Source organism: Nilaparvata lugens, chromosome 10 (genome assembly GCF_014356525.2).
Source record: "Nilaparvata lugens isolate BPH chromosome 10, ASM1435652v1, whole genome shotgun sequence".
NCBI lineage: Eukaryota > Metazoa > Arthropoda > Insecta > Hemiptera > Delphacidae > Nilaparvata > Nilaparvata lugens.
In genome coordinates this window covers 28,983,243-29,001,886 of record NC_052513.1, presented here as the reverse complement: position 1 = coordinate 29,001,886, position 18,644 = coordinate 28,983,243, and the positions used below count along the sequence as shown (strand labels likewise).

Genomic DNA, 18,644 nt, shown 5'->3' with positions numbered 1-18,644 from the left:
ACGGAATTTTCCAGTTTTGTATGATCAAAGTGATGAGAAATATGGTTGAACGGAAAAATAAGTTTAACCAAAATCAAAGTAGAACCAAATAAGTAAAGCCAAAGGTATAATAGACATAATAAAATGAACAACAAAAATATAAAAGAGGGAACCCGTGAAGTACCCGTATTAGTTTTAAATTTAAAACTAATTACGTGTAGATGCAGAAGATAAAAATTTTATTGCTGATATAATTATATTTCCGAGACATGACTGATGATGGTATTGCTATGCACCGAAATATATACCAGCACTATGATTCTCATCTTCTGTGTCTACAGGTAATTAGTTTAAAATTGAAAAATATAAATTTAAATAGGATGTAACAATCTTTTAATAGTGCTATATTATCAACAATAGTTTAACACATTCAGAAATCAGACCACAGTAGCTGAGTAGCACTATAGAACTGAGACACGGCTGCCGCACGGATATGTGTGTTCCACCACCATCACCGTGTCGCGGGCTTAGCTCGGCCGTACGTCGGCGCGGGCTCGGTGCAGTTATATGTATTCTGGCCTTTATAGTCAGCTTATATTCATACTAATAGTTGTAAGAGTTGTCATATGAATAGTTTTTTTTCTATTGGTCAATACTATAGCCATCTAGTCTAAAGACTAATGAGCTTTTTTTTTCTATCCTAAATTACTACTTGAAAAATTGAACAGTGAATTTCTCATTAGGAACTCTTACTGCTATTGTTTAATTAATATGTACACTTATTGACTGCACTATAGAAGCTAGATTCACTCAATCACTGCTCTGCTCTTTTACTGGACACAAGCTGAACAAGCACTACACTAGTTCAAACGGTTTCCTCCTTTTGAGCCTCCGCACCAACCCTCCATTGTCTAGCAGCTGGATCGCCTCGACGTTGTCATGTTGGTGCAGTCGCCCCTCGTGCCTCTCCGCATGCCTCTGGATCTCGGTGGACACCAGGTCGACGTGCAGGTCTCTATGAAGATCGCTGTTCCTGACATACCAAGGAGCATCCACAATGTTCCTTAGCACTTTGTTTTGAAAACGTTTTATGATATTGATGTTGCTGTCTTTGGTACACCCCCAAAGTTGTATACCATAAGTCCATACTGGCTTTAATATCTGTTTGTACAGAAGTACTTTGTTTCGGATTGAAAGGATGGAGTTTCTTTCGATCAGCCAATACAGCTTCTTATATTTGATTCCAAGCTCTTCTCTCTTTTTCTTGACATGGGCCTTCCAGCGAAGCTTTGCGTCCAAGGTCATACCTAGATACTTGGCATCATTAGCATATGGTACAACTTGGTTGTTGATAGTTATTGGTATGGGCAAGTCCTTCTTATTGGTAAAATTGATGTGAATAGATTTTGTTTCATTCAATTTCATTCTCCACTTTCTAGTCCAATCTTGAATTTTGTTGATGGATCTCTGTAGTTTCTCTGTTGCAATATGAATATTAGGTACTGTCTACTGATAATATGGCTGTGTCGTCTGCAAATGTTGCTGTAGTATTTTCATCAAGGCTGGGAATATCGCTGGTATAGAGTAGGTAAAGAACTGGTCCCAGAACACTGCCTTGAGGAACTCCAGCTTTAATTTCCTTCAAATCAGAATATGAACTTTCATGCCTGACCCTAAAGTATCTGTCAGTGAGATAGGATTGTAATATATCTGTATATTGCTTTGGTAGCACTTTTTTGAGCTTGAAAATGAGACCTTCATGCCATACTTTATCAAAAGCTTGCCCTATATAAAGGAAAGCTGCTGAACAAACTTTTTTCTCTTCTAAGCACTTCTCTATTACATTTATAATCCGATGCACTTGATCTATTGTTGAGTGTTTCACTCTGAAGCCAAATTGGTGATTTGGAATTATGTGCTGTCTCTCAATTATTGGTTTTAGCCTACTAAGTAAAATCCTTTCAAACAACTTGGTTAGGACCGGTAACAATGATATTGGCCTATATGATGATACTTCATGTGGCTCTTTACTTGGCTTCAGTAGCATTATAACCTCTGCTACTTTCCATATTCCTGGTACGAATTTTAGTCTGAAATAAGCATTCAAAATGTTTGTTAATTTCACTATTGCTTTCCTTGGTAGGTGTTTGAGGACTGAGCCGGTTATCATGTCAAATCCAGGGTTTTTTTTGCTATTCAGATTTCTTATTTCTCTTTTCACTTCTACTGTGACACGCGTTATTTCTTGATTCGGCTGTAAGATATTCTCATCCGCTTCTAAAGTTTCCTCTTCGCCTGAGTTGATTGGCTGGAAAACGTTTACAAGTTGATCCGCGAATGTCTGTGCCTTTATATGAATAGTTATAGCAGTAATGTTCATTATTTACATATAGGTAGTTTTCTACACAGTCAGTATATACGGTACCGTATACAATTCCAATGTTTGACATTCAAACAACATTAAAATGAGAATTCACTTGCCAACATCTCAATATTTCAGTGATTTTGTACGTGAACGATTTGTAATCTTTATTCTTTAATACGGGAATACTCACAGGCAGTTAATTGCGTAATTTTATTCCGGTATACACATGCATCTTTTTCGTTGGCATGAATTTTGTTTGCGTTTTCCATTATCTTGAGTATGACAAGTACCAGAGAAATTGGCCCATTATTATTAAAGTTGGTCTTAACGACTTTTTTATATACTTGTACTGTCACAGTGACTTTCAAGCAATCTGGATACACACCTTCTCTAAGAGCCCAATTTATAAGAAACTAGCTGTACCCTGCCACGCTTCGCAGTGGCACATTGTGATTGAATGTTTATTTTTTTTCTTCTGTGGCCCCCACTATATATAAAATATGTGTTGGGAAACCACAAATATTATGCTTGTTAAATAAATTATGAACATCTGTGTTATGTGTAATATATTATTGTAAATATATATGTAAAAATATTATTGTATAACACGATTATTTGCACTGAAACACGAATTTATTATCGAAAAAAAAGCATCGGTATGCTTTCTTTGTTCTGAATTGCGAAAGTAATTGAAATCCAATAATTGTACCGGAAAACATACGGTAATCAAGAGTGTAGTTTACCGGTACTCTATATCTCACGAACCTGTTGAAGCTGCGTTTTGAAACATGCGCGCTATCTAGCGGTCAGATTTTGCACTTTGATTGCAGCAGCGCTCAGCTCAAATCTGGCCAAAAATGGTCAAAGTTTCACCCCCTCCCCCCGGGCCACCCTGCGAGCCCAGTCAATTTTTTTTTTTTTAATCGACTTATTTTCGCGAGCTGACCCCGAATATGAAGTCAAAAATCGGAAAAATCCATAAACAAAAAAGTTAAAAATTTTCGGGCGAGCGTAGCGCCCCTGAAAATTGTAAAAAGTAGATAAAAACCATCCTTGATGCGAATTTTATATCATGTTAAAATTTCAACTCAATCGGTCCAGTACTTTTGGAGTTTTTGCATTACACACAAACCAACATAACATTTTTATATATATAGATGTTAAAGGTCATATGATAGCGAATATAATTTTCCTTAAAACAATGCAAAAATATCCTCTTCTTTGCAACCATCAAGTCTTGTAACAATCCTACAAATAACGTCCGTTCCAACCACACACCATACAAAAGGATGTTTATTGGTCTGAAGTTTCAACCTAGATGCAGATAGAATATCAATATAAGTATAACTAATATCACAATTATCATTATTCACAGAGATCACACTAAAATTCATGTAGAAATACATTGAACTCTAGCAGATAAAGGTGGTCCAGATTGTGACTTATTTTTTGGTAGTCGCCCTATTTCAATATTTATAACCCTCCAACCTTGAACATATTAGATCTCAATATAAAATCAAAATTTGCTCGAAACCTTTCGCTGTGATGACAACAATTTATGACATGTGCATCATGCATGTTCTACCGTTAGTGGCCAGTCTTATATTGGCACAAATCGTCGCCCAAAATGACCTTAATGGTTGTCATAAGTTTTGCAAAAATATTTCAATATCTAATAATTATCAAACTAAGGATTATTAAATGTAATTCAATTATAAGACATTTAATTTCAATTTAAAATACATTTATTCAAATTTAATGATCAATTAACTTATATTGAACAAATATTATCAACTTATAAACAATTTAACACAGAATAAATAACGAATTCGTCTGGTTTGCTCGAGACAAACATATTAAAGATGAAATCCAGGTGATGTGCCGTAGCTGAATGAGGGCATTGTGGTCGAAGGGGAGGAGCACTCCATCAGGAAGTCGTCATCGTCGTCCTTGTGCCGACTGTAGGACACCTCTTCGGCTGAAGGCCCGTCGTACGCTCTGTACAGTGGATCTATGTACTTCTTCGATCTGAAAAAGAGCCATCAATTGATAGTAAGAATACTGTACTACCAAATAAGTGACTATAAATAATATACAAGGTGGTGCAGAGGAAACGCATGTTTTCGAACCGCTAGTACTCGGTGACGGGAGGGGTCGTTGCCCTTGAACGAATGTTGGCAGACGGCCCAATCTATGCCGTTGTGCATTAATCTGTGCCGTTTGACCTATGGTCGAAACTAGTCGTTAAAATATTTAAAAGTTTTTAATAAAAGGATACTAAAAGTTTTTCTATATTGTTTTTATTTAAATATAAGCAAAGTGATTTCAAGTAGTTCAAGTATAAGCATATAGTTTTATTATCAAGCAAAGATATGTCATACTGGTGAAGAATAGACAAAACATAATGGTAACGTGAAAAATAAATTGAATTGCTAATTTAAAAAATTACTTTCACTAACAATTTGAAAAAAGAATGATTATCTGGAAGCCTTATGATTATTTTATCCTTATACACGTAAATTGACACACAATAAAATGCATTAATAATAATTTAAAAAATAGTAAGTTTGGCACTCAAGAGCATCGTCCACAGCTGAATCATTGTAGCCTCAATCTACATCTAGATAATGGGCACGACTCGAGGAAGTGGCTCGCAGTTTGAACCTTGCCACATTCACAGAGAGCAGAATATGCAAAGCACCATCAGTGGTGCATGCTTCTTTGGCATTTTCCCTGAACCCATTCAGCTGTACCCAAAGGTGACATGGCAGATCGAAACCATCCACACAAAATGGGATCAGTAACTATCTTCTATTTTTCACTGATGTCAGGCTATTGATCACATTGTTCGCTGGCTATTTGGTGATAATCAGGTTATAGAGGTTAAAGGCGGATTCCCACATATCAGTATCAGTGAACGTGCCCGCTATGGGGAAAATATTATTCCTATAAGTTCTAATAGGACTATTCATACTCGCTCGGCCGTGCTTAGTAGGGATAGCACCATTATAACTCATGGAAAAAATAATATTTTCACTGTGCAGGTCACTGACACTGATAAGTGGGAATCCGCCTCAAGGGCCAAGCTGATTTTATCGACTTGATTCTTAGAGGGAGCACATGCCAGAAGTATTTCGTCAAGAACTGTTGTTCCATGAATCATTAGTGTCATGAGCTGAAAGATCCGATATATGTTATGTTTCATTCTCAACTCTTTTATAACGAATTCCTGCCTTCTGAAACATGGGAGAGAGATTCTAAGGGTCATATGCAACATCTACGTTTGACACTAGATCACGTTTACATGTAGATGTAGTTGTATTTATCATAATGTCTTTCATTTGGGGTTTAAACAACGAACAGCAGACATTTCTTTGTTTTAACGGAGGATCTGCATATGGGCCCGTATGTAGATACTCGGTTTAAACGGAGAAATGCCAGCTGTTCGTTTGAACCCCGTATGAAACACATTATAATAAATGCAACGATATTCACAAGCAAACGTGGTTTAGCGTTGAACGTAGTGTTAGCATATGGCTCTAAGTATCTCTGCTAAGTGAAATTGCTAAGTACAGGGATCCATGCAGTCTTAGTTTGCTGCAGACATCCAGTAACTATACACAGCACAGCACTATTAACCTAGCTCCGCAGTGCAGGCTGGATGCTTGTCTGACTCTGACTAGTCGCTGAGACAGCAAATAATAGCAGCGATGGTGGGAATGCGAGCGGCCGCAGTAACATCTTCCACCCAGCAATGGTCGGCTTAGTTCCGCCTAGCGGACAGACGAAAGATCAATCCAGTCGGTTATTTGATCCCTCCAGCCAGGTCAGCCAAGCAGCCGAGACAATAGAACAATGGAGTGACGGTCTTATTCGCGTTCATCAGCAGTTTTCTTTCTCACGATTATTTTGATTTTTGTGTGTCAATAATAACTGCAGTCACCAGTAAAACGTTTCCAGAAACGTGGTGTACTACCATATTAATGACTTTTCATGATGATTTTTAATTATTTAAAAATATTGTTGACATTCTGAGCCATCAGGCTAAACTTGGGGTCGCTGAGAACGAATCTGCAATCAGAATTTCTCTATCACGAAAAATAACGAAAAAACCCAGCTCTTGATCTTCCGGCAACTGTTAACAGTCATCCTGCAATGCGGTCGAAACACTTCTAAGCCAGACACCCATCTCAAATGACAACATCGCCAAGCTGTGAGAAACCATCCTGCACTGCGGCGCTAGGTTTAAGGCTGGTCACACACCGATTAGTCAAGACAAGACTAGTGACGTTTAGTCACAATACTTCACATTGCTACTTATGACGCAACACACACTGATTAGTCATTGCAATTAGACATGAATCCATAAGCAACTATGTGAAGTATTGTGACTAAACGTGACTAGTCTTGTCTTGACTAATCGGTGTGTGACCAGCCTCAGTATTGAGGGCAATATCAATCAAGACAGGGGTTCCATTCTATGGGAATTTCTACCTTATATGATTAAACTCAATTATAACTGAAAGATTAAGGCCCGGTTTCACAAAAGCCTGTTGAATTGTAATCATGATTGAATTCCACGAGAACCCATCAGAGAAGGTTTTTCTCACGTGGCATTTAATCGGGTTTGAAAGTCGACAGGCTTTTGTGCAACCGGTGTAAGCGTTGTAATAAGAGAATGGAGAGCAGTTTTGCAATTACCTGGGCAATAGATAGGGATCGAAAGGGAAGAACATGTCGAGGTAGACCTCGTCAAGCTGGGTGGTGAGTCCTGCCTCGTCCCTCTCGACGACGGGAATCGAGTTGCGCGAATTGTGCTCGATGATCGAGTAGCAGTAGGCCAGCTGGTAGGTGCGCGTGATCGACGCAAAGTTGCTGACCACCTGTGGCAGGCACACGCGCAGAGGGTTCAGCTTGCACGTGGCTATTTTCGACAGGTTCAGACCCTGAAGGAACATCAAATCTGCAACAGAAGCATTATGAGGTTTAAGCTTATTCAATCATTGAGGGTTCAGCTTGCACGTGGCTATTTTCGACAGGTTCAGACCCTGAAGGAACATCAAATCTGCAACAAAAGCACTGTCAGGTTCAAGCCACTAATAACTTTTTTCTTTTCAATAGTAGTATTGCTATTTAGTCTAGATATTGAGAAGTAAGTTAGTTCTATCCTAACATATCAAATTTAGAGTAAGGCTAGACTTACATTGAAACCAACTTCTTCAGCATCCGACCGACTGGCGAGAGCTATGTTTATAATATTAGAGCGAGGTTTAAGATCTAACTAGTTGTCATACTAATGCAAAGAAACAACACAAAACAAATAAAGAGAGAAGATCAACATAATGAAGCAGAATAATACAATAAGAGCTCTGCACTATAGTGAGGTCCACGTTATAATGGCAGTATTTAATTAACATTGGTGTTGCTAAAGCATTGGCAAAGCATATAGCACTATTATTTTCTAGCTCCGCAAAGTTCCCAGATCGTTTCTTAACAATGTAAAAATTACGGTAATTAGTTACCGAAATATTCAATCTCAATTATGAAAATTTATTATCGAATCATTGAAAAATATATGATTCTTGGGGAATAAATATGATTTATTCATATTTAATCATAGTTAATCTTTAACAAGAATCAAATATATTATGATATGATGGCCACTAACATACATGAACACACATGTAAATCATGCATTTTTGTCATCAGGGATAGTCTTCTAACATGAATTAAACAACAAATAAAACCCAACTCAAAATTTTTACTCGAAGCCTATCGCTGTGAAGACAACAATGTATGATGACATGTGTATCATGCATTCAGATTCAGATTCCTTTATTCATGTGTTTAACAATACAAAATTCAACTTACGTTCTAGCGTTAAAATGAATAACAGTATCATGAAAATAACATGGTGAATCGTATTAAACTAAAGAATTCTACAATAATATTAAGCAAGAAAAATGATGAAATATGCGAAAGTTAAGGTAGTACTGTAATATTTTTACATGAAACGGTGAAGTATGGACCTTAAGAAGTCCATTCTCAGAGAGGGTATGCATGTCCTACCGTTAGATGCCAGTCTTACATCAGAAATACCTTCTATAGAAGGCAGTGACAAGGCTGAGAAATGGCAACGCTGTTCTCATATTTATTTCTCCACTGCCATAATTACGTGGACCACACTATAAATATGATCAAACTGGTGTTTTTTCTCCCGACTTCTTCCGTCCGTTAGTCTCCGACCGACTCCCTATATCAATCCTATAAAAAAACCATGGACGAAGAAATCGGCTGCAATGTAGGTGCAGCCTCAACGCGGATTCCCACACATCAGTGAACATGTCCGGTAAAGTGGGAATATCTTACTGCTGTTATTAAATAGTATACAGTGTGCACACTTATTGACTGCAATAAAAGCTAGACTTTACTGAATGACTGCTCTGCTTTACATTCACACTGAACAAGCACTACACTAATTCAAACAGCTTCCTCCTTTCAAGCCTGTCATCAATATGTAGGTCCTTCCCCAATCATTTTAATGAATTGTGTTCTGTGTATCAAAAAATTAATATTTGTGAGGGAGACGAAATGGGGTTACCAGTTGTCTTCATAAATAAACAAATATTGCGCTAGGAATAAGCAGACGTCAGTCAAAATTTGAATTGTTGTCCATTTACAACAAATCATACGTTTTATCTTATATACAAGTAAATCTAGTAGAATAACATTCAATGTGAATATTTGGAGATTTTACTTTCTTAATCTATCAAAATAACAAGAAAGTATGAGCGGTTGTTTCACCATTGTACTCTGAATGTTTTTCAAATTGTAAAAACTCAGAAATGTTCAACGTTTAATAATAATGTAATTATAACCAGGAATATTCGAGTGAAGTAGGCTATTCTAGTTATTGATTACACTATAGTGAGGTCCACGTTATAATGACAGTATGTGATCAACTTTGGTTATGCTAACCTTTTCTGTCATTCGACAAAGCCGGTGGTACTGTCCTTTTCTAGGTCCACAACGATGCAAATTATGTTTTTGACAGTGTAGAAATATAATTAATTAATGCAGAGAATCGGCATCGCTATTCTTCTATTTTTATCCACTGCCATTATAACGTGGATCTCACTATAGCTTAACGAGACAAATTGAATTAATTTACCTTTCTTGGTCTGCGCAAAATCACGATGCCTGAATGCTATCACATAGAATAAAGCCTGACAAATACTGTAGAAAACACAATGCACACGTTTACTTTGGTTGCAGTTCTCCTGCGAATCTTCGGCCGAAATGTAACCGTGGATCCACGAGGCGAAATTTGACAACACCTCTTTCAGGGTTCTGCAAAAGAAGAAGATTTGAAGATTGAGAAAATGTTTTGATTGTAAATTTAATTTCAACTCACAATACTGTATTGGATAAGCTGGTTATTCTCTCCAATCATTGATTTGTTCATTGCATGAATGAATATTGAAAGTAGACATTTTCAACTAAAGAGTACTTGACGTTAATACACCACAAATTTAAACGAACAATTTATTCTATACTGATGGAAAATATTTCATATTTGAAGTTCACTGTGTATAAATCCTTGAAAACTTGGTTGGTTGGCTACCAATAAAGAACATCATAAAACGAAACATTGGGATTGGGAAGCTTTTAATTGCAGCAGAATGTAGTTTAATGAAAGACCGCTAAATTTCATCTCAAATTTGGGAAATATATTTTCAGAATCAATAAATACTCGTAAAACCAAAACGTCACAAAAAAATTAGACAAAATTTAAAAGATAGTATAGATTAAATGCCAATGAATGAATCATTCAACACTACATTATGTGTAGTATTCATATTATGAAGTAACAATATGACCAACTGAGTAATAGGTAGATAGATAGAATAGAATATTTGCCTTTATTAAGGGCATAATAATGACTCTAGTCTAGGTATTCTATAGTGAGGTCCACGTTATAATGACAGTGGAGAAAGATAGGAGAAAAACGTTGCCAAGTCTCTCCATTTTGCCACTGAGTGTACACAGCTGTTACTCAATTCATCCCATTAAATTTGATCCAATAATAATTATAATTTCCTTGATAAAATAATCAATTTAATGTCAAACCAATCAAGAATATATATATTTTCATAATTTGATTCAAAAATTTGCTTCCATAACTGAGATCAGATTTTATTTCTATACAAACCTGAAATGGCGGCTATTTTAAAAAGCTGTGATACACCAATCTGAATTCCAAAACAACAGAAGTTAAGTTATTTGGTAGGTATTCTATTCCAATTTCTTTTGAAAATAAGAGAAAAATAGAAATCCTATTAAAAATAAGTAATTTCAATGGAAATAGTTCTGAAATAACCTTTCAATATTATTTATACCGGTACGTGTAGGTCTAACCTATACTTGCAGGCTAACTGAAGCATGGATGAAGTCTAGGATGGTTAGTTATCAACTTTTAAAATGTCATTTCAGGTATTTAAATTTGTGTTTCTCAAACGGTAATGTCTGAAAATTATTTAATTGTTTCAAAAATACATTTTAAATCAATTATACCACTTGTGTACTAAAGTATTTTGATAGAATGAAGAAAAAAAATGGCGGTTGAGAATTCTTTCTCTACTTTTGTACAGTCACTGTCAAAAGTAAAAATAAAATATTCTGGAAAACAGACAACATCGCAAACCTAGAGAGAGATAACGCTATCTGTTTTGTTGTATGATACAAAAGGACAACAACAGTATTGTCAATCCTACACTGCCATTATAACGTGGACCTCACTATAGCACATAAATAGATATATCTATCTATAGAGAGATCTAAATAAACTGCCTATAAATCAACCTGTAGGGCAAAGATAGGGCGCAGCCGGCCACTACCTCCGTAAAGAGGTTACGGAGGTAGTGAGCCGGCCCTCTCACCCACTTTATCCTCCTATATAATTCTACAAATATAACACACCATACAGTGTAAGGTTTTTAAAAAGTAAAGAATGTGTGTGGTTGACTCACACGAGAGGTATGTAGGTGGTCCTGGAGAGCAGACTGGCCATATAGGCCACAGCAGACTGCCGTATCACAACAGACGTGTTCACGTTGAGCACCTTCTTCCACAAGTGCTGCAGAAACAAATTGTACAGAGTCGACTTCATACTGACGAACCTAAATAGTAAGAACTGTACATGATTTAAGGCAAACGTCGGCAGGATCACAGAGTCGAAAATGTTGATGAGATCGAGGTAGGCAGCTTTCGCTTTGTCCCAAATGAGCACCTTGTTGCTGTCATGTAGTTCGTTCTCGAAGAAGCGGAACAGCATTTCCATGCAGACGTCCAGGGTGTGCGCCAGCTCGTGTTTGCTCGACTTGATGGCTTCGGCGTCGTCCATTGCAAACATGTCTTCTTCCATTTTGTTACGCGCTTCCATTTCCTCGATTTCACGTTTGGGAGCGTGGGTGTCCAGGGTTACAAGTCTGCAATAAAGTACAACAGAGCATTCAATGAAAACTTACAAGTGAATAAGTTGAAGATGCAAGATTTAATAGTGTTCGGACGTGATTTAATATATTAGTGCATTTATTGGCAAGCTCAATCCTATATCAATGTTTCCCTTGTTGTCTGGCATTTGTGTGGTGGAGGGGGCAATAGAAGGCTGATGCGCATAGCATAATTGCTCCAGTTGCCGACTGCTAGCTCAATCGAACGGCTCAGTTTTCGTAATGTCGATTTATTGCAAGTGATCTATTGATTTATTGCAAGTCTCTTCTCGTCTCAAATCGTGATCTGGTCCCCGGATCCTGGAAGCAAGGAGGACTTGGACATGAAGGTAGGCCTATGTTATTGTGTACTTGGCCATTCAAATTTACCTTGCTACCCGATGCCAGATAGCCCGAAAATGTTATCGCTTGTAATTGATACAGTCTACAAGCCAGAGTGCGGTTTGATCCAGCCTCTGTCGATTAAACAAATATAAATTGCAGTTAACCAACTTCTTCTATTTAATTCTTCGGTCAATATGTCAATATTTGCAGATGCAGACTTCCTTAGTTCTATTTATATAGCTTTCATTGGATGTTTGTCTAATCATCATACATGAATAAGTTGAAATAATGGAACTTCACGTCAACGTACAAGTTTACTTTTGCCGTCGTGTAGCTCGAGGTTGTAATATTCAATTTAGACCTACTACACTTTTCCAAACTCTGTATTCCATCATTGATTATGTATAGTGCTTTTTGTACAATGAAATTGATTTGATTTAATATGAATCTATGGTGAATACAACACTATTTTTTGAAAAATATTGATCGAAATTCGGGAGATCGTTTTAGACAGTCCTCTCCAAATTATTGTATATTTGTGCGTTTATAAATGAATGATTAAATTAAATATTCATAGATATAAAAATTCGATGTAAGACAGAAATGATATGTGTAATAAAGGGATTGGATGGAAGGAATCGTGACTGATTGCATGACTATTCAATTCGAATATTGATCACGTTATTCGAAAAGCAATACTTGGAACAACTTTGGTAGCAGAACAAGAAAGTAAAAATATATCTAATGTATATCCAAGTATGTACCTTGACGTGCAATAATTTGAATATAAAAGATAAAACTAATGTTCAATCATGCAATTACAAGAACCACGACAATAAATTAAACAACCAGCACATGAATAAACTCAATTTTAATTAATCAGAATTTGAACGAATATCACAACTGATATTTCGAGTTGATTTCAATTTTATCGGAACTTTGAGCTCTTCTGCAGAAAAATTATTCTAGTGATAGAGTTGAAAACTTACCGAGAAATGATGAGATTGAGAATATCCCTGCGCATACTGGACTGATACTGGAGTATTGTGAGTAGATTGTAGACGTAGCACTCGTGGACATGAGCACCGTTGCCATGGTAAGGAAAGTTTTTGGTAAGCGATGAAAAGAACAACTCAGATGACCTGCAATAGAATAAACCCCTTTTCAATGCTACAAATAGCAGAGTATCGACTACATAAGATTAATCTCCTGTTCAATGCTCCATTGGTTACACAAAGTATTCAGACACATTATCAGAGTAAAGAATTTAATTTAAGGATGCTTCAGTGTATTATACTTTGTATAATGCAAAAAAAACTCCTTTCAGATAAAAACTTGAATATAATTCAATTCATCATGATATTATTCTTCAATTTATAAATCCATAAAATCCAAAATCATATTACTATCATTCGGAGAGAATTATGATTTTGAGCGCTGCACAAAAATGTTTTTCTTAATGTTTATAAATTGTTACATTGTTTAAAAAATGGGTTACGAGTCCAATTCAAAAAATAATTAAAAATATGGATTTAAAGTATTATGGAAGAACCAAAGTTCATGAATATAGAAGTATCTTTCCATTTAAATGATCTAGTAATTAGTTAGGTTTAATTACGATTTGTATTAATATAAGTTACACAATCAAAGTAATTCACCCGCAAAATAAGGTAAAAACGACTGTATTAGGCTTACTTAGTTTTTCCTGACGATTTATATTTTTGCATGATCTTACATGGATGCAAAAGAATTGATATTTTCAAAACCAGTAATTTATTACGATTTATTAAAAATTGCCACTAATCGGTTGAAACTAGACTCTAGAGTTTACTGGAGATTGATAATGTTGTATCAACCGAAACTAGTTTATCAAATTATTTTAATAAATGAGTGGTGTTGACAAGTTGTTTTCATTCAATATGGATATTGACCACTTCGCCTTCACTACACAAAAACTTACATCGGTATAACACGGAGAAGAATCTTCAGTACATCATGCACCCTACTGAAAGCCAATCTATCTTCTTCAGTAGGCTGTCCATTTATCCATTCTGGATCCTCTACCGCATCTACAAGTTAAGATAAACTTTATTAATTTAAATACTAAAAGTAGAACTAGAATGATCAACCAACATGCAATCTAATGATAGTTTGATAGTTCTCTGTGAGGATGCCATTTTACTTTTGGGGATCACTGGTAGTGGGTTTAGCTTGTTTCTTAGTGGGGGATACAAGGTGAGCTTGGCTTGCTAGGCTCATATCTGTACGTGAATGCATTTTACCGACTAGACGGAATAAAGAATGATAAACATCAAAAGTCAATAGTAAAACATAATTTGAATGAGTAGAGCAGAAATATCACAAATTGCAGATAAAACATAAATGATTGTTTTTTTACAGGAGCTGGCCTTAAAAACTGTTGGATTCTTGTTCTAAAAACCATTTCCAAACCATACACATTTAGAACTTTCAAAAATAATTAATCTCATTCAGTACTGTCATGTCCAGTAACTATTGTTCTACAATCAAAAAGTACTTTAAAAGACACATGCATATGTTAGAACTGTTCTTAATATTTACCAGGTAAAAACAACTTTGTAAGCTGATTGATTGCCAATTCTGTGTAGAAGCTGTGAGCTGAGCAAAGCTCCAGCAAGAAACCTTGATATTCCTCTACAAGCTCAACACCTCGAAAAGGCCATTTTTGGATCTTGAAACAGAAGAAAACATTTTTATTGAATGTTTGGGATTCGAAACAATATTCATAACCAAAATGTGTAATCTGAGATTCCATACTTGAGAAGATACAAAGTGAGTAATAAGTAAGTAGTCACAACCATATTCAATTTCACCAAAATCTCAAACATTTAGCCTCAAAATTAAACGTAAACAGAATCAAAGAAATCAATCCAGTTTATCAATATATAAAAAAATGACATTATATTAAATTATTATAGAAGAGACAAATAATGTGATACTTGAAGGGACGTGAAAACATTTCTTTGCCGATCGTTACATGTCATAATAATTATTAAAGGTCGAGATTATTTTAATACAAAATTTGTGACAAAGTCATGTTTTGGAATAATTTGTAAACCAATAAATTATTAATATTAACTATAATAGTGAGAGAATAATCTAAAAGAATTCATCTTTTTGTAGAATAAGTTGAAAGAATTGCAACAAACTTCGACTTACCAAAAGAACTTTCACGAACAAATGACAATTCCTGTCAAGCAGAGAAATGCACGACCTTGCTTCTTTCAATAGCATTATCAAATCTTTGTCCTGCAAAATAAAAATTTGGCAATTCCTTGTAAGTAATTCAACATGCAATGGTTCAATCTTACAAGATCATTTACACGCAAATATGGTGAAAAAATGCATAATATAACAACAGTAACATACATACGTTATCCACCAGGTACCTACTAACATCCTAGCACGGCCACTACCATAGTCACATCAACTATGGTACTGAGATGTGGGTAAAGGGAAGGATTCTCCCGCTGCAGAAAAAAGTTCTTCGCATTATCAGTGATGCACCTCGCCTTGAACCCTGTGGACCAATCTTTAGAAGACTTAAAATGCTGACTGTGTTCAGCCAAAACATATACAGCTCATTGGTGCTGCTGAAGTGATGCTCCACAGGTTTCAGGCAGGAGGTTAATTGCATCAGCACAATACCAGGAGGCGCACTGATATCAAACACTCATACCCCAGACTGTCGTTTTCACATAGCAGCTACCCAATTTAAGCCTCAAAAGTGTACAATAGGCCACCACAAAATGTCCGCTACCTATAATACCTTCTGCTTCATCCATTATCCACAACATTGTGGGATCGATGGCATCAAAAAATTAAAACACGTACAAAACACATTCAACAAAAACTGTAACAGTTCAGATGACAGTGATCCAGTGCTCGCGCTCTCAGTAAAAATTCAAATTATTACCCATAAATTAATTTACACTGCAATATGCCTTGTCACACAGTAGCTTCCGGACGGTTCTCCTGAAGGCGGCCTCATCCAATTACTTCACACTATTCGACAGCTTGTTGTAGAATTTCAGGGCTGAAATCCTTTAACTGTCCTGTGATCGGTGGAGGCGTCTCCCGGGGATATCCAACAGTTCACTGCGCCTGGTGTTGTGGCGGTAGATGTCACTATGGGCAGCTTGAGTATGCTGTATCTTCTTGACATACACCAAGCACAGTAGGATGTAATGGCTGAAGACAGTCAGTACACCAAGGCGAGCAAAGATGGGCTTGCAGTGGGCAAGATGATCGCTGCCTGTTATAATTCTTTAAGCCCTCTTTTCCAGCCTCAGGACATCAGCATCCCCACAGGAGCAATCCATAAGTGATGTGGCAATGGAAGAGAGCGTGATACACCATCAACAGATACCTCTCCGTCCCCAGGCCCCTCATCTTGAGCAGCAGGAAGAAAATGCGGGAGAGTCGGCTGGTTACCTGCTGTAAATGACTGTTCCAGCTGAGTTTGCAATCCAAGACAAAACCTAGCAGCTTTACTAAATTCTGAGGGTCACACAGTTCTCGTGACAAGCTGCAGATGATCCTTTGGGTCTTGTCCTCATTCAGCCCGAATCGATTAGTCAGGAACCATGAAGTGGCAGATCGAAGATGCTCCGCAGACGCCTCCAAAACCCGCTCAAGCTCAGCACCCGATGACTTCCGGTTGAGTGGTTTCAAGAGGTTGTTAGGAGTGGGAAACTTGTGTGCCATTGTATGCTATTGGTGATGGCAAAAGTGTGGCCAGCTTCTTTGAGTTATTGATCCTCACATATTTTTAATTTGATTCTTGATGAACTCTGTGTTTTAATGCTTTCATTATTGACAAAATCTATCCAGCTTAAGGCTAGACAACGATTGATTGAATTGAACATGAAAATTCTAGTAAATAAAAGCCAGAGTTAGAAACACATGACTGTGCTATCTTTTGAAATACCTTTGCTCAAATTACTGACTCAAGAAGTAAGAATATGGGTCAAAAATTAACTTTAAAGTAACTCATTCCAAAACAATTGGAGTTACTAGTAGTTTTACCAATAAAGAATAAACAGAAAAGATTAGGCTACCTTTATTTCCAGTCCACTATCTCGCATATGCACGACCAATTCCTCATAACGTTTCTGTTCCTTCTGGTTGACGAAATTTTGAATTAGTTTTTTTAAATCACTGGTAAACTTGAAATTCTCAACTTTCTTCGCTTTAGCAAGACTGGATCTGTGGGACACAAATGACTTTCGTCCAGAGCTGTAGACCGACATCTTGTCCATTCTGAAATTTAGAGTTTTTAAGAAAAAGAATATTAATGTTAATGAGATTTATTAAAAATGAACGATTGCATAAATTAGAAACTAATGCTTGATATCTCAAGTGGTACCATGACTAATAGCAATGATAAGGCGCATCCAAAAAAATAGTAATCAAACTGTTTCAGATAAGATTTATTTCCTTGATTTGGCCAAAAAATACAAATATCTACCATTTAATCGAATTGTTATTGCCTTGCACCCACGATACTCAAATTATAAGGATTTATAACTCGCTTTTGCAGGCATATCAAATCTTCATAAACGTTTACAAATAGGAAAAACAATTAAAATACTAAACAAAGTGTAAGAATTCAAATTAATGTTTTCTTAAAACCAAACTTGGATTCCAGACTCAACAGCAAAAAACATGAAGGTTTCATGTTAACAGCTTGCCATAACCTCAAAAAATGCTTAAAATGTCAAGTCTATTTTGGGATTCACATTATTGACCCAGTTTTAAAACCCAATTCAAGATACGGTAAATATTTTAAGGTTTAATATTTAAAAGAAAGAGTAGTACAAAATCAAGTTAAAACGCTCAGATAATGTTTTTATTACATAAAGAGACGTAATGTTTCCGGTCATAGGTTTGATGCGCAATACTGTGTAATGAGAAACATCGTAATAAATAGAGAACAAGAGATTAGTTGAAATTTATATAAATTTCATGAAGTTAAAACGAATAATTTAAATTAATTTTAATCGTTATATATTATGTTTGGAGGACATAAATATTGCACTAGAAACTATTCAATTCATCGCCACATGGCATGCCATGTTGTACTTACCTTGAGAAACAATTGCTAAGAAAAACTTTACTTTTTGTATCTATAATGCCTACTTGTATGATATAGTGAAACTTCTTCTGAAAAATTATTCAGATTAGAAAGAATTTTTTCGCTCATGTCTCTTTTAAAGACCTGAAACTCTGACGGTGATAGATACACCGTCGACTTTTCAGCTGTGATATTTTAACCAATCTGTTTTCTTTTCCGTACTGTGTGTTTTGATTTGATTCTCTGTTGAGTTGACTGTTGCTGTCTGCTAGAAATTTGATTTGCTATGTTGGCAAGCATGTCATGAAAAAGAGATGCTTGTAAATTGTTCACAGTGTACATATACACC

At 36.1% G+C, this 18,644-nt stretch overlaps 1 protein-coding gene across 1 annotated transcript; it reads right to left on the bottom strand.

Moving 5' to 3' along the window:
• Positions 1 to 4,071: 4,071 nt before the first annotated feature.
• Positions 4,072 to 18,557, bottom strand: LOC111064186 (RNA polymerase I-specific transcription initiation factor RRN3). Its single transcript, XM_022351877.2, has 10 exons — positions 18,308 to 18,557; positions 17,280 to 17,481; positions 15,379 to 15,468; positions 14,761 to 14,890; positions 14,141 to 14,249; positions 13,170 to 13,322; positions 11,374 to 11,832; positions 9,516 to 9,694; positions 7,046 to 7,307; positions 4,072 to 4,372 (listed from the first exon to the last, which is right to left on the bottom strand). Exons 2-10 carry the CDS (start codon positions 17,478 to 17,480, stop codon positions 4,201 to 4,203), a joined length of 1,755 nt encoding a protein of 584 aa, XP_022207569.1. The 5' UTR covers position 17,481; positions 18,308 to 18,557; the 3' UTR covers positions 4,072 to 4,200.
• Positions 18,558 to 18,644: the final 87 nt, after the last annotated feature.